General features: G+C 43.6%; 1 protein-coding gene across 3 annotated transcripts in view; it reads right to left on the bottom strand.

Annotated features, from left to right (window-relative positions):
• The window catches only part of LOC135541902 (sodium-coupled neutral amino acid transporter 3-like), a 66,902-nt gene that overhangs the window by 6,800 nt on the left and 36,433 nt on the right, over positions 1 to 23,669 (bottom strand). For all 3 annotated transcript variants that reach the window (XM_064968393.1, XM_064968391.1, XM_064968394.1), the window contains 6 exons: positions 11,432 to 11,514; positions 10,226 to 10,284; positions 7,426 to 7,563; positions 1,934 to 2,013; positions 1,367 to 1,467; positions 18 to 142 (listed from right to left, as the gene is read on the bottom strand). In XM_064968393.1, coding sequence (XP_064824465.1) covers positions 18 to 142; positions 1,367 to 1,467; positions 1,934 to 2,013; positions 7,426 to 7,563; positions 10,226 to 10,284; positions 11,432 to 11,514 — 586 coding nt within the window. The remainder of the gene's footprint in view (positions 1 to 17; positions 143 to 1,366; positions 1,468 to 1,933; positions 2,014 to 7,425; positions 7,564 to 10,225; positions 10,285 to 11,431; positions 11,515 to 23,669) is intronic.

Here is a 23,669-nt window from a genome sequence, read left to right as displayed (position 1 = left end):
TTAACTAGGCTACTCACAGGGAAGAGCACTATGGGGACGGTGAGTGTGACAGCAGTGAGCACGGCCAGACGGACACACAGGATCAGGGTGTCGTACGGGTCCAGACGGCTGTAGGTGTGCAGCAGCTCTGACTCCACCTCACCTATAGGGGGCAGACACACAGGAGGAGGGCTTAGAGAAGCATCAATAACCACCAACTCCAGTAAGAGCAGACAATGTAGTACAAATTATATGCAACATATCATTCACAACAATGTTTTTTCCATCAGAAGGCATACAAAATCTGTCTTACACGTTAGATGCTGCTCATCATTTTGCTCAGAGGCTTATACTGAGATATAGGTAACTGCCAAAATAAAGGAAACACCAACATAAAGTGTTTTAATAGGGCGCTGGACCACCACGAGCCAGAACGGCTTCAATGCACCTTGGCATAGATTCTACAAGTGTCTGGAAATCTATTGGAGGGATGCGATGGTGATGGAAAACATTGAGATCTGGAGATAATTTTCATGCTCATCAAACCATTCAGTGACCACTCGTGCCCTTTGGATGGAGGCATTGTCATACTAACGCAGCATAGCCATGGTAGCCAAAATAACGGCCTGCCCAGAATTATACCCTAAGCATGAAAGGATGTTAATTGTTTAATTAACTCAGGAACCACACCTGTGTGGAAGCACCTGCTGTCAATATACTTTGTATCCCTCATTTCCTCAAGTGTTTCCATTATTTTGGCTACCATGGCTATGCTGCCATAGTATGACAATGCCCCCATCCAAAGGGCACGCGTGGTCACTGAATGGTTTGATGAGCATAAGTGTTTCCGTTATCTGTATATACTACAGTAATATACTGCTCTGACTGTGCTTATAACAATGTCATAGAATAGAATCACTGGGATATTACAAACCGGTCTGTCATGAACAATGGACACTAGGAGGAGTAGTTACTTCATTATGTTTTTCTACCACTAACTAAACTTCTGAAGCCACATGACATGACCCATCGTCCCATCTGAGACGAACTAACTGATTTTATAACAGCCTCTCAAGCCTAAAAGAGCTGTGTCCATGCAAATGAATGGCAAACGTGAGAAGTGGCTTTGCTGTTAGCGAAATGAACTAGCCTGAAACTCATGTAAAATTGGCCTGAGAAAAAGCATGAGATTCAGCAGCAGTGAAAAGAGGAGAGAAAAAGCATGAGATTCAGCAGCAGTGAAAAGAGGAGAGAAAAAGCATGAGATTCAGCAGCAGTGAAAAGAGGAGAGAGAGAGAGAGAGAACAGGGGAGAGGGAGCGAGAGAGAGATAGAGAACAAGGGAGTGGGAGAGAAAGAGGTAATGACATGGAGGTGAGGTGCCTCACCATAGAAGGTCAGGTATCCAAACAGAGCAGCCAGGAAGTACATGGTGTACATGACTACAATGGAGATGTTGGACACATGCTGCATCCTTTGCTTGGTGGGGCTGAAATCAGAGAATATTGCATGATGTGATGTCACACACACTTACACACAGCATACACACAGACACACCAACATACCCACAAAGACACAAACAAAAAAGGCCAGTTTCATCTTTTGTCATCATACTTTACTTAGACTGAGATTGTTTCAGAAGATACATAAGATCCAAGACTCAAAGGAATGTAATATTGTGGCTGAACACGTCAGATGAATCTAAAGAGACAGATGTTATAGTGGGTTCAACAAGGCAGCAGGATGATTATCCAGATGATGACCAGGCTAGCCATGTGTATTTACACATGACATTACTGAGAATGCAAGGCAGTGTGCTATATGACACAAGCATATGAGTAGCCAAGCACATAGCTGACATAATGATGTTCCTATCTGCAGTGTGACTGAACTGAATTCAGGGTCCAATAGTAAACAGCTACAGCGCTGCATCTTGTTGCAAGTGGGGCACCTACTTTTTGAGCTCGGTGTAGATGGGCAGGACCTCAGGGTGGCAGACAAAGGCAAATGCCAGGATTGGGATGGTGTAGGCTGTCTGGAAAAAACAGAACACTATGAGGTATGTTTGGACATTTTATTAGGATCCCCAATAGCTGTTGCAAAATCAGCAGCTACTCTTCCTGGGGTCCACACAAAATATGAATCATAATACAGAATGACATAATACAGAACATCATTAGACAAGAACAGCTCAAGGACAGAACTACATACATTTTTAAAAAGGCACACGTAGCCTACATATCAATGCATACACACAAACTATCTAGGTCAAATAGGGGATAGGCGTTGTGCCGCGAGGTGTTGCTTTATCTGTTTTTTGAAACCAGGTTTGCTGTTTATTTGAGCAATAGGAGATGGAAGTTCCATGCAATAAGGGCTCTGTATAATACTGTACGCTTTCTTGAATTTGTTCTGGATTTGGGGACTGTGAAAAGACCTCTGGTGGCATATCTGGTGGGGTAAATGTGTGTGTCAGAGCTGTGTGTAAGTTGACTATGTAAACAATTTTGGGATTTTCAACATATTAATATTTCTTATGAAAAGAAGTGACGCAGTCAGTCTCTCCTCAACTTTTAGCCAAGAGAGACTGGCAGCATAGCATTTATATCAGCCCTCTGATTACAATGAAGATCAAAATGTGCCGCTCTATTCTGGGCTTCAGCTTAATAACTAGGTCTTTCCTTGCAGCACTCGACTATAATCAAGATAAGATAAAACTAGAGCCTGCAGGACTTGCTTTGTAGAGTGTGGTGTCAAAAAAGCAGAGCGTCTCTATTACAGACAGACCTCTCCCCAACTTTACAACCATTGAATCTATATGTTTTGACCATGACAGTTTACAATCTAAGGTAACACCAAGTCATTTTGTCTTAACATTTTGTTCAACAGCCACACCATTCATTACCAGATACAGTTGAGGTCTAGAAGTTAGGGAATGATTTGTACCAAATACAATGCTCTTAGTTTCAGCAGTTCAGGACCAGTTTATTACTGGCCACCCACACATTCACCATGGATAAGACTGCACCAGCCCCAGCAGTCTTATCCCCAACCCATCGTTTTACTAGCCATTAGGGCCTTGACACACACATCACACAGAGCTAATTGTTTCCCTGTGATTAACTTGGAACTACTGACCAGCTTTAGCCGGCTAACCGATGCCTGGGCTGTAAGCTGATCAGCAGGAGGGATTGGCCTAACTAGCCTGGGTGACTAAGGAAATCTCACACATCTTTAGGGATGCTAATAACAGGATTATATATTTATAACAATAGGATTATATATATACTAGTCAATACTCTACTGCTAATTCTTCAGTGTATGACTGACTACAAAAGACCACAACTATACTGTTACTATTAGTACGGCATAATATGTATATCATATATAATGGCAATTGATGTATTTAACCACTTCAATAGCCCTAGAGTAGAATAGGCGTAGACATTGCCATAGTCAGACAACATGAGTCACAGAAATGCCAGGACTTTCCATCAGGGCCATTTACCTAGAATTAACCCACAGAGAGAGGACTGTAACTGTGTCTGATAACCCTAACCCAGAGAGAGAGGACTGTTACTGTGTCTGATAACCCTAACCCAGAGAGAGGACTGTTACTGTGTCTGATAATCCTAACCCACAGAGAGGACTGTTACTGTGTCTGATAACCCTAACCCAGAGAGAGGACTGTTACTGTGTCTGATAACCCTAACCCAGAGAGAGGACTGTTACTGTGTCTGATAATCCTAACCCACAGAGAGGACTGTTACTGTGTCTGATAACCCTAACCCAGAGAGAGGACTGTTACTGTGTCTGATAACCCTAACCCAGAGAGAGAGGACTGTTACTGTGTCTGATAACCCTAACCCAGAGAGAGGACTGTTACTGTGTCTGATAACCCTAACCCAGAGAGAGGACTGTTACTGTGTCTGATAACCCTAACCCAGAGAGAGGACTGTTACTGTGTCTGATAACCCTAACCCAGAGAGAGAGAGGGGACTGTGTCTGATAACCCTAACCCAGAGAGAGAGAGGGGACTGTGTCTGATAACCCTTACCCAGAGAGAGAGGACTGTTACTGTGTCTGATAACCCTAACCCAGAGAGAGAGGACTGTTACTGTGTCTGATATCCATAACCCAGAGAGAGAGGACTGTTACTGTGTCTGATAACCCTAACCCAGAGAAAGAGGGCTGGGACTGTGTCTGATAACCCTAACCCAGAGAAAGAGAGGGGACTGTGTCTGATAACCCTAACCCAGAGAGAGAGGGGACTGTGTCTGATAACCCTTACCCAGAGAGAGAGGACTGTTACTGTGTCTGATAACCCTAACCCAGAGAGAGGACTGTTACTGTGTCTGATAACCCTAACCCAGAGAGAGAGGACTGTTACTGTGTCTGATATCCCTAACCCAGAGAGAGAGGACTGTTACTGTGTCTGATAACCCTAACCCAGAGAAAGAGGGCTGTTACTGTGTCTGATAACCCTAACCCAGAGAAAGAGGGCTGTTACTGTGTCTGATAACCCTAACCCAGAGAGAGGACTGTTACTGTGTCTGATAACCCTAACCCAGAGAGAGAGAGGGGACTGTGTCTGATAACCCTAACCCAGAGAAAGAGGGCTGTTACTGTGTCTGATAACCCTAACCCAGAGAGAGAGGACTGTTACTGTGTCTGATAACCCTAACCCAGAGAGAGAGGACTGTTACTGTGTCTGAGGGCTGTTACTGTGTCTGATAACCCTAACCCAGAGAGAGAGGGACTGTTACTGTGTCTGATAACCCTAACCCAGAGAGAGAGGGCTGTTACTGTGTCTGATAACCCTAACCCAGAGAAAGAGGGCTGTTACTGTGTCTGATAACCCTAACCCAGAGAGAGAGGACTGTTACTGTGTCTGATAACCCTAACCCAGAGAGAGAGAGGGGACTGTGTCTGATAACCCTAACCCAGAGAAAGAGGGCTGTTACTGTGTCTGATAACCCTAACCCAGAGAGAGAGGACTGTTACTGTGTCTGATAACCCTAACCCAGAGAGAGAGGGGACTGTGTCTGATAACCCTAACCCAGAGAGAGAGGGGACTGTGTCTGATAACCCTAACCCAGAGAGAGAGGACTGTTACTGTGTCTGATAACCCTAACCCGGAGTTGGCTCACAGAGAGAGGACTGTTACTGTGTCTGATATCCCTAACCCAGAGAGAGAGGACTGTTACTGTGTCTGATAACCCTAACCCAGAGAGAGAGGACTGTTACTGTGTCTGATAACCCTAACCCAGAGAGAGGACTGTTACTGTGTCTGATAACCCTAACCCGGAGTTGGCTCACAGAGAGAGGACTGTTACTGTGTCTGATATCCCTAACCCAGAGAGAGAGGACTGTTACTGTGTCTGATAACCCTAACCCAGAGAGAGAGGACTGTTACTGTGTCTGATAACCCTAACCCAGAGAGAGAGGACTGTTACTGTGTCTGATATCCCTAACCCAGAGAGAGAGGACTGTTACTGTGTCTGATAACCCTAACCCAGAGAGAGAGGACTGTGTCTGATAACCCTAACCCAGAGAGAGAGGACTGTTACTGTGTCTGATAACCCTAACCCAGAGAGAGGACTGTTACTGTGTCTGATAACCCTAACCCAGAGAGAGAGGACTGTTACTGTGTCTGATAACCCTAACCCACAGAGAGGACTGTTACTGTGTCTGATAACCCTAACCCACAGAGAGGACTGTTATTGTGTCTGATAACCCTAACCCACAGAGAGGACTGTTACTGTGTCTGATAACCCTAACCCACAGAGAGGACTGTTACTGTGTCTGATAACCCTAACCCAGAGAGAGGACTGTTACTGTGTCTGATAACCCTAACCCAGAGAGAGGACTGTTATTGTGTCTGATAACCCTAACCCACAGAGAGAGGACTGTTATTGTGTCTGATAACCCTAACCCACAGAGACTGTTACTGTGGACTGTTATTGTGTCTGATAACCCTAACCCACAGAGAGGACTGTTACTGTGTCTGATAACCCTAACCCAGAGAGAGGACTGTTACTGTGTCTGATAACCCTAACCCAGAGAGAGAGGACTGTTACTGTGTCTGATAACCCTAACCCAGAGAGAGAGGACTGTTACTGTGTCTGATAACCCTAACCCACAGAGAGGACTGTTATTGTGTCTGATAACCCTAACCCACAGAGAGAGGACTGTTATTGTGTCTGATAACCCTAACCCACAGAGAGGACTGTTACTGTGTCTGATAACCCTAACCCAGAGAGAGAGGACTGTTACTGTGTCTGATAACCCTAACCCAGAGAGAGAGAGGGGACTGTGTATGATAACCCTAACCCAGAGTTGGGACAAAGAGAGAGAGAACTGTTACTGGGTCTGATAATCCTAACCCAGAGAGAGAGAGAGGACTGTTACTGGGTCTGATAATCCTAACCCAGAGAGAGAGAGGACTGTTACTGTGTATGATAACCCTAACCCAGAGAGAGAGAGGACTGTTACTGTGTATGATAACCCTAACCCAGAGAGAGAGGACTGTTAATGTGTCTGATAACCCTAACCCAGAGAGAGAGAGGACTGTTACTGTGTCTGATAACCCTAACCCAGAGAGAGAGAGAGGACTGTTAATGTGTCTGATAACCCTAACCCAGAGAGAGAGAGGACTGTTACTGTGTATGATAACCCTAACCCAGATTTGGGCCAAAGAGAGAGAGAACTGTTACTGGGTCTGATACAGCCCCAGAGACTGACGTGAGTCCCTGAGAGGTTCTACTCTCTAGTCAGACGGGAGCTGGCATTTCAGTCTGGTAACACAGACAATAAATCAATCAAATGTATTTATAAATCAATTTTTACATCAGTAGATGTCACAAAGTGCTGATACAGAAAACCAGAAGCATGGTGGCCAAAAAAACTCCATAGAAAGGCAGGAATCTAGGAAGAAACCTAGAGAGGAACCAGGCTCTGAGGGGTGGCCAGTCCTCTTCTGGCTGTGCCGGGTGGAGGTTATAACAGTACATGGCCATTAAGGCCAGATCGTTCTTCAAGATGTTCAAACAGCAGGGTCAAATAATAATCAGAGTGGTTATTGGGAGTGCAACACGTCAGCACCCTAGCTGAGCATTCAGAGGTTGAGACAGCAGGTGCGAGAGAGAGAGCGAGAGAGAGAGCAAGAGAGAGAGGGAGCGCTAGAGAGAGAGCACTGAGAGGCTGAACCCTAACCTTCACATGATGGATAATCCTATTGCATCCTATTCAGACGTGCATTACTCTTTCTGGAGCACAAGGGTCTGATGAATGCAGTGTGACTCAACACAGTGGGATTGTTCATAGCACAAACAGGTTAGTGTAAATTATAGACTCTTCCCATTGTCATTAGCAACATGCTACATTTTTACTTGAATAACAGGGCTGGAATGGATGGACTGATGGAGCTGACTATACAGGAACCCACCTGTGAGTTGAGGTTGACCATTTTTGGAATGCAGGCTGGGTTGTAACCAGTGTCATTGGTAACAGAAGTCACACTGGCTGTGCTGTTAAAGGTAAAGTCCAAAAAGGGACAGTGGGTGTGGAACTTCTTATAAATGACCTGTGGAGAGGAAAGAGGAGTTGGGTGGATGAGAGGAGGAGCCTGGAGGAAATGGGCCTGCATACATAATACTAGTCTACACAGAAAGGCTGGAAATATGTTAGGGCCCAGCCAGGGACAGAGAACAGTGGGCATGTATTAGAGCACAGCACTAAAACTAGGTCAGAGAAACACACACTCACATATGGGCACACACACACACACACACACACACACACACACACACACACACACACAGACTAATGCCGTTTGAAACTGCTGGTTACACAACTTGTCCACAAAAATCTGAGAGGAGAGCGGAATATTAAAGAGGTTGAACTGCTGACCAAATCAAATCAAATGTTATTTGTCACATATACGTGTTTAGCAGATGTTATTGCCGGGGGTAGCGAAATGCTTGTGTTTCTAGCTCAAACAGTGATGTAATATCATTCATCAATGTTTATGATGAGTATTTCTGTAATTTGATGTGGCTCTCTGCACTTTCACATGATGTTTGTTTGAGATAATGCATTTCTGAACATAACACACCAATTTCAAATGAGGTTTTTGGACATAGAAATTAACTTTATCGAACAAAACACACATTTATTGTCTGACATGGAGTCCTGGGAGTGCCATCCGGTGAAGATTATCAAAGGTTAGTGATTCATTTTAATGCTATTTCTGTTTTTTGTGACACCTCTCCTTCTTTGGAATATGGCTGTATGTTTTTCTGTGGCTAGGTGCTGACCTAACATAATCGAAAGATGTGCTTTCGCGGTAAAGCCTTTTTGAAATCAGACACTGTGGCTAGATTAACAAGACATTTATCTTTAAAATGGTGTATAATACTTTTAATTATGAGATTTCTGTTGTTTTGAATTTGGCACCCTGCAATTTCACTGGCTGTTGGTGAGGTGGGACGCTACCGTCCCACATATCCCAGAGAAGTTAAATGCGGTGGTATGCACTTTCAGCTTTGCGCGAATGCTGCCATCAATCCATGGTTTCCAGTTTGCATAAAGTCCAGTGAAGTTCCTTGATGGCCGTCTTGGTATCCGCTTGGATGTACACGGCTGTGACGATAACCGAGGAGAGTTCTCTTGGGAGATAATACATTTGGCATTCGATTGTGAGGAATTCTAGATCAGGTGAACAAAAGGACTTGAGTTCCTGTATGTTGTTACAATTACACCATGAGAGTTGTTAATCATGAAACATACACCCCCGCCCTTCTTCTTACCGGAGAGATGTTTATTCCTGTCGCCGCGATGCACTGAAAATCTTGTTGGCTGTATGGACTCCGACAGCATGTCCTCAGCTAGCCATGTTTCTGTGAAACTGAGTATGCTACAATCACAGATATCTCTTGCCCAGATTTCATCAACTTTGTTAACTAGGGACTGGACATTAGCGAGCAATATACTCGGGAGCGGTGGGTAGTGTGCGCGCATCCAAAGCCTCACTGGAAGACCGCTCCGGCACCCTCTCCTCCGGTAGTGTCGTTTTGGGTCGGCCTCTGGAATCACTTTGTCTGCCCTGGGAGATGCAGACAAAGGATCCACTTTTGGAAAGTCGTATTCCTGGTCGTAGTGCTGGTTGTGCTGGTAAGTTGACATCTCTCTGATATTCAATAGTTCTTCCCGGTTGTATGTAATAACACTTAAGGTTTTCTGGGCTAACAATCTAATAAATAGCATATAAAAAAACAAAATACTGCACAGTTTCCTAAGGACATGAAGCGAAGCTGACATCTCTATCGGCACAGCACAACAAAGTGTGTCCAAGCATGTCTTGTATGCTGCTGCATAAATGATGTAATATGGCAGGGAGATATGTATACTGTAGCTAAGAAAGTAATACTACGTGTATGTTGTGTAGTAAACTGTTAGGAGCCCATGTGCCTCACCCTAATAATTTGGTCTATTTTCCCCTCATCATTTGTCTACTGCTCTGACTTCGTGTTGCACAAGTAGCCTATAACCTGTTTTTGAGAAATGTAATCATTGAATATTGTAAGAGCTTTTATTGTCTGCTTATATGCCCCCTTTATTTATCCTACGGTTCTGACTTGGTGGACAGCAAGAATACTGTAAGAACGGCTCATGTTCTGTATTCTGTCGCTGTACATTTTCAAAAGTGCTGAACAAATAGTTATATTGACCACGTCCGCCCTAGCTCGCTCATTAATGTCTTAATCGAAATTACGGATTGTCTTTAATCCGCTTGTTGTCCCCTTATGCCATAGTTTGTACATCTCAATTGTCAGTAGAAACCACATTTGTTTAAGCAAGTCAGCCGTATCAGCTATGTTCTTTTTAAAGGCTGAATTAACCGTTTCGCTGCCAGACAAGGCCCCGCTGATAGCAAGGTGTAGATGTGGTATATTGCAATTCATGTGTTGTTTATTGTTTTATTGTGTAGTGGCTTTGCTGGCATACATCCCACATTCCCCCCCCTAAGATTTGCAAAAAAACATGCTAAAATCGCCACTTGTTGACACACATGCATATTGAGATCCGTGCACGTAACTCGGGCTGTTGTGTAACTCATGCATTAATGTCAGTGGGAGATTTGCATACAAATGATGTTACACACAGCGTTCCAGATAGGGTTGGGTCCATTACAAGAGCACTGCAACAGGTGGAGGTCTACAGCTGTATAATATGACAGTACATACCGAGATGAGGAAGAAGACCATGCAGGTGAGAGAGAAGCCACTGGTGTAGCCCAGGTACCCTGAAACAACACAGTGACAACATCATAACTACTCACATCAGACATCACCCTGCTATATCCTCTGAGAAAAGTGATGTGGGAGGTTAGAAGGACTCTCGATATTTCCTCAATCCCAATGCTAACTATAGGAACATATACAAACATTCCCAGTTTCATGACAATGTGTTTGGGTGTGAGATCCTAAGCGTGTATGTTCTTAGAAGGCCCAGTGGACTAAACTAAACAGGACTGCATCTCATTACCTTACCCTGGCAGCATGGACTCTCTTTCTACTCTCTGCTCTCTTTTCTCTCTCTCTCTCGCTCTGTCTTCTCCATCTTTCTCTCCTCTCTCTCTCAGCTCAATTCTCTGAAGGAGAGAACCGCTTAACAAGAGGTCAGTACTTCTCTCCCAGCCTCCCACCCCTATCTCTGCATCTCTCACCTTTCTCTACTCTGTCTTCCTCTCCATCTCTCTCCGTCTCGCTCTTCTCTCTCTCTCTCTTGTGTAATTGTATAATGAGCAGTTTTTGTCACTGCTATCCCAGTGACATGGGCACTAAAATACATAAACAGACAGAGCAACACGTACGGGAGAAAAACACAGAGACTCTTACTCTGTCACTTGATGAAAGATTTGTAGACATGTCACTTTATTAAACGAGAGAGCTCATTAAATGGACATGAAGCCAGGGAATTCTGAGCTGGGTAGTTTTACATTTCCATAAGACTGCTGAGAGTAACATTATCTGAAATGACACAGTTTAGCACATATATCTACTTTGAGTCCATCCTAAAACAGTGGGGGAGTGTTTGCCATCTAACACAAGAATAAAGACAAAAATGAGAGGGGGCAAGAGAGGGGGATTGGGAAAGAGAAGGAGGAAGAGAAGGAGGGGGAGGAGAAATGAGACAGAAGAGAGGACGGTCACCGGTTCTACTCCATTATATCCCTGGAAGGGTTATGGAAATCACAACGAAGAAATTAAATGACTGTTCAAGATGAATTTAAAAAAATATATATATATATATATATTTGAAAATATTGAGGCATTTTTCACATGTAAGCCGAAAAATAAATTTGGAGAACCTTCATTTACAAAACATAACACAAAATGTCACTTATGATTATAAAATTGTTAATTAAACAATTATTACGGTTTTCTCACCGAGCTGTTTCATCAAAGCCAGAGGCAGGATGACACTGATGGACACCATGATGACCAGGTAGTTCCCATTCAAGTACCACTCACTGGAGGGAGAAGGGGGGAAGAGAGAGAAAGAGAAAAGGGGAGGAGAGGGGGTGAAGAGAGAGAGAGAGAGAGATAAAGGGAGACATGTTATATACATAACTCTGTTAAAATAATTTATTACATCTTTAGTCCTTATTTGTAAGGGAAATGTTCAATGTCTCTGCGATGTTAAATGAAAGGAGGAAAATTCCTTGCCAGTTAAGCCATCAGGGATGAGGATAATATTCCCAATGGACTCACCCCCTGAGGAACTCACAAACTGTTCCCTCAATGACACAGTTGGTAGAGCATGGTGCTTGAAACGCCAGGGTAGTGGGTTCAACTCCCATGACCACCCATATGTAAAATGTATATACGCATGACTGTAAGTCGCTTTGGATAAACCATCTGCTAAATGGCATACTGTATATTATAGGGATATGACAATTCACGATATGCACCCGGACCCTGATTTAAATGTTTAAAATATGACAGCATTGGTCTGCTGACCCCATTCCAAATATAGCATCATAAAATTGATTCAAACGTTACGAATGGCTGATTCCTTAACATTTTGTTTCTCATATTACTTTCTACTTTCTGAAAATAACTGATATTTTGTGACAACTGGTGCGTCCTCTCCAATAGTGTCGAACTAAAGGCATGTAACTGTGTTGACAGGCATTGATCTACAAGTAATTTTGCATTCCGTAATTTGCTTGGATATTGTTATAAATACGCTGTTGAAAACGATGTTACATGACCTAGTGCATGGTTATATCCTTCCTGTTTGGCCCTGTCCGGGGGTGTCATCGGATGGGGTCACAGTGTCTCCTGACCCCTCCTGTCTCAGCCTCCAGTATTTATGCTGCAGTAGTTTGTGTGTCGGGAGTTCCTCTCCTGTCCTATCCGCTGTCCTGTGTGAATTTAAGTTTGCTCTCTCTAATTCTCTCTCTCTCTTTCTTTCTCTCTCTCAGAGGACCTGAACCCCAGGACCATGCCTCAGGACTACCGGGCATGATGACTCCTTGCTGTCCCCATTTATGAACATTTGAACATCTTGGCCATGTTCTGTTATAATCTCCACCCGGCACAGTCAGAAGAGGACTGGCCACCCCTCATAGCCTGGTTCCTCTCTAGGTTTCTTCCTAGGTTTTGGCCTTTCTAGGGAGATTTACCTAGCCACCGTGCTTCTACACCTGCATTGCTTGCTGTTTGGGGTTTTAGGCTGGGTTTCTGTACAGCACTTTGAGATATCAGCTGATGTACGAAGGGCTAATAAATACATTTGATTTGATTTGGTCAAGCACGTTAATGTTTCGGACATTTTCGGACTGCTAAACAACTATTGATTTAGAACCACAGAGCATTACCACAAGTCGCAAAGAAAACAGGAGCTCCCTCCACTATTCCAGCACCATTTCAACATAATCAAATCACCTCTGCTTAGTCTAATACATTGACAACTTAAAGATACCAAAAACAATTTAGTCCAATCAACGTAAGTTAAATACGATGTGGCTGTCCATGGTTCTGATTTCTGCGTGTGTGTGCGTGAGTGTTTGTGCTTGTAGAGTAAAGCCTATGCCATCCTCCTCTATTTCATGTTGACTGTCACACCCTGATCTGTTTCACCTGTCTTGTGCTTGTCTCCACCCCCCTCCAGGAGTCGCCAATTTTCCCCATTATCCCCTGTGCATTTATACCTGTGTTTTCTGTTTGTCTGTTGCCAGTTCGTCTTGTCAAGCCTACCAGTGTTCTTTTCCGTATTTGACTTTCTCATTATTTCCTGTTTTCTAGTTCTCACGTTTTTTGACCGTTCTGCCTGCCCTAACCCTGAGTCTGCCTGGCGTTCTGTACCTTACGGACTCTGCCCTGGATTACCAACCAACCTCTGCCTGCCCTTGACTTGTCGTTTGCCTGCCCCCTGTTTTGTAAATAAACATTTGTTATTTCGAACTATCAGATCCCAGGATAAGACCCAGATGCAGACATTTCAAAATAACAAATGTTTATTTACAAAACAGGGGGCAGACAAACGACAGGTCAAGGGCAGGCAGAGGTTGGTAATCTAGAGTAGAGTCCGTAAGGTACAGAACGGCAGGCAGACTCAGGGTCAGGGCAGGCAGAACGGTCAAAAACCGTGAGAACTAGAAAACAGGAACTAACGAGAAACAGGATTAACCGGAAAGAACGCTGGAAGGCGTGACAAGACAAGACGAACTGGCAACAGACAAACAGAAAACACAGGAATAAATGCACAGGGGATAATGGGGGAAATGGGCGACTCCTGGAGGGGGGTGGAGACAAGCACAAGACATGTGAAACAGATCAGAGTGTGACATTGATGAAACAGTCTGTCATACAGTACACACGTTTTTTGTTGTCCTAGGCTACCTGGCTAAAATGCTTGCTCGCTAGCCTAACTTTAATTCATGGGTAACATGAACTTCCGGCGCCGACAGAGATGGCCGCCTCGCTTCGCGTTCCTAGGAAACTATGCAGTTTTTTGTTTTTTTACGTGTTATTTCTTACATTAGTACCCCAGGTCATCTTAGGTTTCATTACATACAGTCGAGAAGAACTACTGTATATAAGATCAGCGTCAACTCACCATCAGTACGACCAAGAATATGCTTTTCGCGACGCGGATCCTGTGTTCTGCCTTACAAACAGGACAACGGAATGGATCGCATGCAGCGACCCAAAAAAACGACTCCAAAAAAGAGGGAAACGTGGCGGTATTCTGGTCAGACTACGGAGACGGGCACATCGTGCCCCACTTACTAGCATTCTTTTTGCCAATGTCCAGTCTCTTGACAACAAGGTTGATGAAATCCGAGCAAGGGTAGCATTCCAGAGGGACATCAGAGACTGTAACGTTCTGTGCTTCACGGAAACATGGCTCACTGGAGAGACGCTATCCAAAGCGGTGCAGCCAACGGGTTTCTCCACGCATCGCGCCGACAGAAACAAACACCTTTCTGGTAAGAAGAGGGGTGGGGGTGTATGCCTTATGGCTAACGAGGCATGGTGCGATGAAAGAAACATACAGGAACTCAAATCCTTCTGTTCACCTGATTTAGAATTCCTCACAATCAAATGTAGACCGCATTATCTACCAAGAGAATTCTCTTCGATTATAATCACAGCCATATATATGCCCCCCCAAGCAGACACATCGATGGCTCTGAACGAACTTTATTTAACTCTTTGCAAACTGGAAACCATTTATCCGGAGGCTGCACTCATCGTTGTTGGGGATTTTAACAAGGCTAATCTGAAAACAAGACTCCCTAAATTTTATCAGCATATCGATTGCGCAACCAGGGGCGGAAAAACCTTGGATCACTGTTACTCTAACTTCCGCGACGCATATAAGGCCCTGCCCCGCCCTCCTTTCGGAAAAGCTGACCACGACTCCATTTTGCTGATACCTGCCTACAGACAAAAGCTAAAAAAAGAAGCTCCCACGCTGAGGTCTGTCCAACGCTGGTCCGACCAACTGACTCCACACTCCAAGACTGCTTCCATCACGTGGACTGGGACATGTTTCGTATTGCGTCAAATAACAACATTGACGAATACGCTGATTCGGTGTGCGAGTTCATTAGAACGTGCGTTGAAGATGTCGTTCCCATAGCAACGATTAAAACATTCCCTAACCAGAAACCTTGGATTGATGGCAGCATTCACGTGAAACTGAAAGCGCGAACCACTGCTTTCAATCAGGGCAAGGTGTCTGGTAACATGACTGAATACAAACAATGCAGCGATTCCCTCCGTAAGGCTATCAAACAAGCTAAGCGTCAGTACAGAGACAAAGTAGAATCCCAATTCAACGGCTCAGACACAAGAGGCATGTGGCAGGGTCTACAGTCAATCACGGACTACAGGAAGAAATCCAGCCCAGTCACGGACCAGGATGTCTTGCTCCCAGGCAGACTAAATAACTTTTTTGCCCGCTTTGAGGACAATACAGTGCCACTGACACTGCCTGCAACGGAAAAATGCGGTCTTTCCTTCACTGCAGCCGAGGTGAGTAAAACATTTAAACGTGTTAACCCTCGCAAGGCTGCAGGCCCAGACGGCATCGCCAGCTGTGCCCTCAGAGCATGCGCAGACCAGCTGGCTGGTGTGTTTACGGACATATTCAATCAATCCCTATACCAGTCTGCTGTTCCCACATGCTTCAAGAGGGCCACCATTGTTCCTGTTCCCAAGAAAGCTAAGGTAACTGAGCTAAACAACTACCGCCCCGTAGCACTCACTTCCGTCATCATGAAGTGCTTTGAGAGACTAGTCAAGGACCATATCACCTCCACCCTACCTGACACCCTAGACCCACTCCAATTTGCTTACCGCTCAAATAGGTCCACAGACGATGCAATCTCAACCACACTGCACACTGCCCTAACCCATCTGGACAAGAGGAATACCTATGTGAGAATGCTGTTCATCGACTACAGCTCGGCATTCAACACCATAGTACCCTCCAAGCTCGTTATCAAGCTCGAGACCCTGGGTCTCGACCCCGCCCTGTGCAACTGGGTACTGGACTTCCTGACGGGCCGCCCCCAGGTGGTGAGGGTAGTTAACAACATCTCCTCCCCGCTGATCCTCAACACTGGGGCCCCACAAGGGTGCGTTCTGAGCCCTCTCCTGTACTCCCTGTTCACCCACGACTGCGTGGCCACGCACGCCTTCAACTCAATCATCAAGTTTTCGGACGACACAACAGTGGTAGGCTTGATTACCAACAACGACGAGACGGCCTACAGGGAGGAGGTGAGGGCCCTCGGAGTGTGGTGTCAGGAAGATAACCTCACACTCAACGTCAACAAAACTAAGGAGATGATTGTGGACTTCAGGAAACAGCAGAGGGAACATCCCCCTATCCACATCGATGGAACAGTAGTGGAGAGAGTAGCAAGTTTTAAGTTCCTCGGCATACACATCACAGACAAACTGAATTGGTCCACTCACACAGACAGCATCGTGAAGAAGGCGCAGCAGCGCCTCTTCAACCTCAGGAGGCTGAAGAAATTCGGCTTGTCACCAAAAGCACTCACAAACTTCTACAGATGCACAATCGAGAGCATCCTGGCGGGCTGTATCACCGCCTGGTACGGCAACTGCTCCGCCCTCAACCGTAAGGCTCTCCAGAGGGTAGTGAGGTCTGCACAACGCATCACCGGGGGCAAACTACCTGCCCTCCAGGACACCTACACCACCCGATGTTACAGGAAGGCCATAAAGATCATCAAGGACGTCAACCACCCGAGCCACTGCCTGTTCACTCCGCTATCATCCAGAAGGCGAGGTCAGTACAGGTGCATCAAAGCTGGGACCGAGAGACTGAAAAACAGCTTCTATCTCAAGGCCATCAGACTGTTAAACAGCCAGCACTAACATTGAGTGGCTGCTGCCAACACACTGACACAACTCCAGCCACTTTAATAATGGGAATTGATGGGAAATTATGTAAATATATCACTAGCCACTTTAAACAATGCTACCTTATATAATGTTACTTACCCTACATTATTCATCTCATATGCATACGTATATACTGTACTCTATATCATCGACTGCATCCTTATGTAATACATGCATCACTAGCCACTTTAACTATGCCACTTTGTTTACATACTCATCTCATATGTATATACTGTACTCGATACCATCTACTGTATCTTGCCTATGCTGCTCTGTACCATCACTCATTCATATATCCTTATGTACATATTCTTTATCCCCTTACACTGTGTATAAGACAGTAGTTTAGGAATTGTTAGTTAGATTACTTGTTGGTTATTACTGCATTGTCGGAACGAGAAGCACAAGCATTTCGCTACACTCGCATTAACATCTGCTAACCATGTGTATGTGACAAATAAAATTTGATTTGATTGATTTGAACATTAGCTAGTTAACATTAGCCTTCTACGTACATCTAGCTAAATATTGAACTTCCATCCTCTCAGCCCACAGATACAACAATGTATGAATTAAAAGTTGGATTGTAACCACAGAATTGTGGTTATAATCATTGGCCACTACAGAGTATTAACAACAAAAAACAAGTCCAAATCCCTATCTCTATCCATGGCTAATTTAGGAAAGGGCCAAGTTTAGTTAGCTGGCTAGCTAGCCACCGGAGAGGACAACAACACAACAAGACAAAACAAAGTTTCTCTGTCAATTGAATATCTTGGGATTTGATAGGAGTGATGCCAAATCCATTACACTCTTTTTTGGAGCGCCTGGATCATTCACAGTTTAGCTCAACATTAATTGACACATTTTTTATACTTTTTTTCCATGGAAGGCCAGATGTCCGCTGGCTTCACTTGCCTTTAATGCTATGGGTGGCAACAATGTCATACTCATTTGGACCAGACAACATCAGAAAGATGGCCTACAGGCAAAGAGACAGAGGGACACTGTTTCGCTCGCTCTGTTGCTTTCTCCTCTGAAATATATTCAGCTTCTTGTGAATTGAAGGAAAATGATGAAAAAGAGAGACGAAATCTAAATTATTTAATGTTTATTTATTTTTTCTTGGTCAATTTTTTGAGGAAGCCTGGCTTCCCTTGGCATCCATGAATACATAACGAGAAATCTCTTTTGCGAGACACACCTCATGACTATAGCGGGAGGAGAAACGCCTGGAAAAGAAAGTCATTACATTTGCAAACGGTCAAAACCATTCAATTTCGAGATGGGGGTGAAATGGAAAGTGTGCTATTCATTGGCTATGTCATAGCTAATTTGTAAGCAACAAATATTGATACACAAACATCCAGCTCAGAGAGGCCCAGCTCTTGAGCTCTATCAGCAGAATGGACAATGAATGGACAATGAATGTATTTATGCAACAAATGTTTGAGCATCGAATCGTATCGCATCAATCCGAATTGCATCAATTCAATTTGTTCTCCAATCAAACCGAATGGCACCGAATTGTTTCAAACTAAAACGTATAGTTCTGTATCGTATCGGAGCCCATGTATGTAGATACGTATTGAATCGTCTTGAAAGGGAATGATGCACATCCCCAATACATTTTATATATATTTTATATATTATTTTATATTTATATATATTTTAAGCCTTTCCAGAACCATTAGACCAGGGATCATCAACTAGATTCAGCTGCGGATTGATTTTTTCTTGAGTGCATGGTCCGGGGGCCAGAGCACAATTACAAATAATTTGTAGACTGCAAACTGATCGCAAGAAGCCTAAACAGATATAATATTTAAAAACCTTGCTTACGTTTGCCATCTTATCGGCTCTTAACCAACCATGCCATTTGGTTCGTTTTTTTGCGTTGTTTGTAACATGTTTTGTACATAATATTGCTGCTAACATCTCTTATTGCTGAAAAGAGCTTCCGGACATCAGAACAGAGATTGCTCACCTCAAACTGGACGAATAGGTTTTCTTCAATGAGCTAGACGGGAGGGATATAAACTCAGCAAAAAAAGAAATGTCCCTTTTCAGGACCCTGTCTTTCAAAGATGATTTGTAAAAATACAAATAACTTCACAGATCTTTATTGTAAAGGGTTTATACATTGTTTCCCATGGCTGTTCAATGACCCATGAACAATTAATGAACATGCACCTGTGGAAAGGTAGCTAAGACACTAACAGCTTACAGACGGTAGGCAATTAAGGTCACAGTTCTGAAAACTTAGGACACTAAAGAGGCCGTTCTACTGACTCTGAAAAACACCAAAAGAAAGATGCCCAGGGTCCCTGCTCATCTGCGTGAACGTGCCTTAGGCATGCTGCAAGGAGGCATGAGGACTACAGATGTGGCCAGGGCAATAAATTGCAATGCCCGTGCTGTGAGACGCCTAAGACATCGCTACTGGGAGACGGGACGGACAGCTGACCGTCCTCACAGTGGCAGACCACGTGTAACAACACCTGCCTTTTACTGAGGAGTGGCTTCCGTCTGGCCACTCTACTATAAAGCCCTGATTGGTGGAGTGCTGCAGAAATTGTTGTCCTTCTGGAAGGTTCTCCCATCTCCACAGAGGAACTCTGGAGCTCTGTCAGAGTGACCATTGGGTTCATGGTCACCTCCCTGACCAAGGCCCTTCTACACCGATTGTTCAGTTTGGCCGGGCGGCCTTCCCCATATCTGTGCCTCGACACAATCCTGTCTTGGAGTTCTACGGACAATTCCTTCAACCTCATGGCTTGGTTTTTGCTCTGAAACGCACTGTCAACTGTGGGACCTTATATAGACAGGTGTGTGCCTTTCCAAATCATGTCCTATCACTTGAATGTACCACATGTGGACTTCAATCAAGTTGGAAAAACATTTCAAGGATGATCAATGGAAACAGGATGCACATTAGCTCAATTTCGAGTATCATAGCAAGGGTTGTTTTTAAATGAATTGTACATTTAAAAAAATAATAATAATAACTGTTTTTGTTTTGTCATTATGTAGATTGATGAGTAAACATTTTTAGTTACTACATTTTAGAATAACAAAAATGTGGAAAACGTCAAGGGGTCGGAATACTTTCTGAATGCACTGTATATCTAATAACCTGAAAATGATCCACATCATATGGGTAGACAAATAATGTCTACTCGGCTATCATTTTTTTTAGGACGCAAACCAGCAATATGAATCACTGTTAATTGCTCCTGTTTTAATCTAATGAAATGGATGTAGGATTTTCTACAGCCTACAATCAAGGCCTTTGCCTTAATAGGGGGATACCTAGTCAGTTGTCCAACTGAATGTATTCAACTGAAATGTGTATTCTGCATTTAACCCAACCCCTCTGAATCAGAAAGGTGCGAGGGGCTGCCTTAATCAACAGTTAACAACAGTGGGTTAACTGCCTTGTTCAGGGACAGAACAACAGATTTTTACCTTGTCTAGACCACTAGACTACCTGCCGCCCCAGAAGCTAGGCCCCTCTTGATTCTCATTGGCGAAGACTGAACTCAAGTTAGGGGTTATATATCAGACTCTCCTATACCACTTTGCCCAACATGTTGTACCCCAGAGGTTGTAAATAAACCCTTTCTAAGCTGATATAACTTGTATCATTACTATAGGGCTGTGAAACCCATAGCCGAATGGCTTCAGTCTGAGCATTTCTCACTGGAAATTTCTGCTGACATTGAACATAGCTTAGGGTTAAGGTATTTAATTCATTACAGACTGTCCTATACCAGTATCCCCAACATCTTATACCCCAGAGGTTGTAAATAAACCCTTTCTAAGCTGATATAACGTGTATCTTTCACGGATGTCTTCGGGAGAAAGAGAGGAGGACCAAAGCGCAGCGTGGTAAGTGTTCATAATGATGTTTAATTAAAACTCAGAACACGAAACAATAAATGACAACGTGAATTTACAAAACCGAAACAGTACCATGTGGCACAAACACTCACACGGAAACAAACACCCACAAACCAGAAGTGAAACCCAGGCTACCTAAGTATGATTCTCAATCAGGGACAACAATTGACAGCTGCCTCTGATTGAGAACCATACTAGGCCGAACTCAAAAACCAACATAGAAAAACAAACATAGACTTCCCACCCCAACTCACACCCTGACCATACTAAAACAAAGACAAAAACAAAGGCACTAAGGTCAGAACGTGACAGTATCATTGTAATAGGACTGTGAAACCCATTGCCAAATGGCTTCAGACTGAGCATTTCTCATGATTTATTTACGGAGAGAGTTTTATAACTAGTGGTGTGCATTTATTTACAGTAGTGAGTTGATTAATTATTGCTTTCTTCAGTGGAAATAGAGAATATGTATAAAAATACCAAATATACTAAAAGCTGAATCAAGCAGAGATTTATGACTATTTAACCATGTTAATCTTTACTGAAACATGCTAACTACAAACATTTAACCAATTAAGATTCATTCATAAATAAAAACGATGTAAGACTACAATTATATTATAATTATTTCAGTGATAACCTGTTTGATTTACAATACTGGGTTGTTAACACATTTGTTTTTTTCGAAATAAATGCGGTACACAAAAAAGTCAGTGTAGAACACCATAGCCCATCATGCATTGCTCTAATAACTTTCAAAAGATTGTTTGTCCCCCAAAAATGTATTTTCCTACAAATGAAGTCGCACAAAAAATGTGTCTTTTCCCATGGATTAAGCTACACAAAAATGCACAAAAACACACGAAATCGGCTGAAATAGTTTTTGTACATCTTTGCATGAATTGAGTGTGAGATTGTGTTTATACGATCACATACCTCTCTATTATGCTTGGGAATAGATTTCCAAAATTAAAATCCCTTTGGGGGCCAAATAAAATCACCTGTGGGCCAAATTCAGCCTGTGGGGGAACCCTGCGTTAGAAATTTATGTCACGTTCTGACCTTTATTCCTTTGTTTTTGTCTTTGTTTAGTATAGTCAGGGGTGAGTCAGGGTGAGTTGGAGTGGGCAGTCTGTTTGTTTTTCTATGTTGGGTTTTTGTGTTCAGCCTAGTATGGTTCTCAATCAGAGGCAGGTGTCGTTAGTTGTCTCTGATTGAGAATCATACTTAGGTAGCCTTTTTCCACCTTTGTTTCGTGGGTGTTTGTTTTCCGTGTCAGTGTTTGTCGCCACACGGGACTGTTTCGTTTTGTTCACAACGTTTATTGTTTTGTTCTAGTGTTCAGTTGTTTTGGTTAATAAATCATTATGGACACTTACCACGCTGCGTTTTGGTCCGATCCCTGCTACACCTCCTTAGACGAGGAAATTCGTTACAATTTAACCCAGGTGGTGCTGGTATCATTTTTTTAAACATAAATTAATGATAATTACCCATTGATTATTGAAGACTATAGCTTAGACTATAGCCTCATGATTAAGTGTGTGTGTACCCCATCAGAACCCAAAATATTAGCTTGTTTTACTCCAATATTTGTAAACAAAGTAAATCTAAACAAACACTATATAACCTCAAAACATGGCTAAGAGTATAATTTTGAGTATAATATCATGGATGGTCAGTCCTTGCATCCATAGCTCTGTCTCTGAATTAGAGATGAGTTACATTTCTCCAGCCACATCATTCAGCTTTTTACTGAAAGAGGGGTAGGGATTACACTTTGTTATTGTTATAACTGCTGACTACCGCTTTAAGCATGCCTGCTACTCCTCTTTCTAAACAAGACCCACAGCAAACTGAGCTATCCAATCAGTTTCAAAGCACCCAGACAGCACACTCATCAGAAGGCTCTGTCAAATCTGTCACACTTACACATTATCATGCTCTACATAAATAAGAGAGCTTATGAGAGAGAGAGAGAGAGAGAGAGAGAGAGAGAGAGAGAGAGAGAGAGAGAGAGAGAGAGAGAGAGAGAGAGAGAGAGAGAGAGAGAGAGAGAGAGAGAGAGAGAGAGAGAAGAGAGAGAGAGAGAGAGGAGAGAGAAATAGAGAGAGAATGAGAGTGAGGGAGTGTGCTTGCGTGCATACACGAGTGTGTTTGAGACCAAGAAAGAGAGAGCATAATAAGAGAGCTTGGCCAAGTGAGCCACAGTGATATCCTTCCTCACGTTCCTCACCAGTCTCCCCCAGGACTCTAGTGACCACTGAGGGCTATTTATGCTGCAGTAGTTTATGTGTCGGGGGGCTAGGGTCAGTTTGTTATATCTGGAGTACTTCTCCTGTCATATTCGGTGTCCTGTGTGAATTTAAGTGCTTTCTCTAATTCTCTCTATCTCTCTTTCTTTCTCTCTCTCGGAGGACCTGAGCCCTAGGACCATGCCCCAGGACTACCTGACATGATGACTCCTTGCTGTCCCCAGTCCACCTGGCCGTGCTGCTGCTCCAGTTTCAACTGTTCTGCCTTATTATTATTCGACCATGCTGGTTATTTATGAACATTTGAACATCTTGGCCATGTTCTGTTATAATCTCCACCCGGCACAGCCAGAAGAGGACTGGCCACCCTACATAGCCTGGTTCCTCTCTAGGTTTCTTCCTAGGTTTTGGCCTTTCTATGGAGTTTTTCCTAGCCACCGTGCTTCAACACCTGCATTGCTTGCTGTTTGGGGTTTTAGGCTGGGTTTCTGTACAGCACTTTGAGATATCAGCTGATGTACGAAGGGCTATATAAATACATTTGATTTGATTTGATTTGACTGGACTGGAGGGTG

The sequence above is a fragment of the Oncorhynchus masou genome, chromosome 6, assembly GCF_036934945.1.
Source record: "Oncorhynchus masou masou isolate Uvic2021 chromosome 6, UVic_Omas_1.1, whole genome shotgun sequence".
In the NCBI taxonomy this organism is placed as follows: domain Eukaryota; kingdom Metazoa; phylum Chordata; class Actinopteri; order Salmoniformes; family Salmonidae; genus Oncorhynchus; species Oncorhynchus masou.
This window is presented reverse-complemented; position numbering and strand designations above follow the sequence as displayed.